Raw genomic sequence first — 928 nt, 5'->3', positions numbered from 1 at the left:
ATTACTATTATTAGAAATATTTAAACCTGATAATTTAGTATTTGATAATGTACCTCTTGGAGCATGTTTAAGAAATGAATTATAACTTTGAAGTGAAAGTGATTTTAATCTTAATGGACCTTCTAAAATTGTAATTTCAAATATAATATTACCTGTTTCTACATTTTGTAAATTTAATTTATATTCTCTTGGTTTATTTACTAGAAAATATAAATCTTCTTTTGTTAATGTAAATATTACATCACCCATTGCTATTATCATATATATTTAATTATTTAATAATGTTTAATATAATATTTAATAATATAATATTTAATAATATAATTTTAATAAAATATTTAAATAATATATATACATACGATCATCTTTAGTTAATCTATCCCAATCATAAACATAAAAATGTATTAATAAATTATCCATTTCATTTAATATTTCAAATTGAAATTCATCATTCCATATTGGATTTAACTATTTAAATATAAATATAAAATAAATAAATATAAATAATTGAATACAAATAAATATAAAATAAATAAATAATACTAAAAAAAAACATACAGTTTTCATTTGAGTTGTAGTTCTTAAAAAACCACCAACTAAACCACCAGGTAAAACTTTTTCATTTGAAACTTCAACTAAATGTCTAAATGAACTCAATTTAAAATCTTTTAATCTTTGTTTAAAATCTATTATTGTATAGGGATCACTTTATTACGTTATTTTATAAAATTGTGTGATAGTTATATTGTATTATTATATATTGTGTTGTATAGATAGTTGTAATAATAATAGTTATAATAATATTGTAAAGTAAATAATGATATTAGTAAATATAGGTATTATAATTACCTTTTACCATTAGCATCTGCTATTATTAAATCCTCTCCTCTAATAATTTTAATTACTAGTATATCACCTGGCATTAGAG

The 928-nt window shown here is 18.4% G+C and overlaps 1 protein-coding gene across 1 annotated transcript in view; it reads right to left on the bottom strand.

Moving 5' to 3' along the window:
* Positions 1 to 26: 26 nt before the first annotated feature.
* Positions 27 to 928, bottom strand: part of NAEGRDRAFT_74011 (uncharacterized protein) — a gene marked incomplete at both ends in the record, with an annotated part of 5,818 nt that continues 4,916 nt past the window's right edge. Inside the window, 3 exons of the mRNA XM_002670976.1 lie at positions 27 to 251; positions 360 to 468; positions 559 to 686. Coding sequence (XP_002671022.1) covers positions 27 to 251; positions 360 to 468; positions 559 to 686 — 462 coding nt within the window. The remainder of the gene's footprint in view (positions 252 to 359; positions 469 to 558; positions 687 to 928) is intronic.

This window comes from Naegleria gruberi (assembly GCF_000004985.1).
Source record: "Naegleria gruberi genomic scaffold NAEGRscaffold_65, whole genome shotgun sequence".
Classification (NCBI taxonomy): Eukaryota; Heterolobosea; class Eutetramitea; order Acrasida; family Naegleriidae; genus Naegleria; species Naegleria gruberi.
Note: the sequence above shows the minus strand (reverse complement) of the source record. Positions and strands in the feature narration are given on the sequence as shown.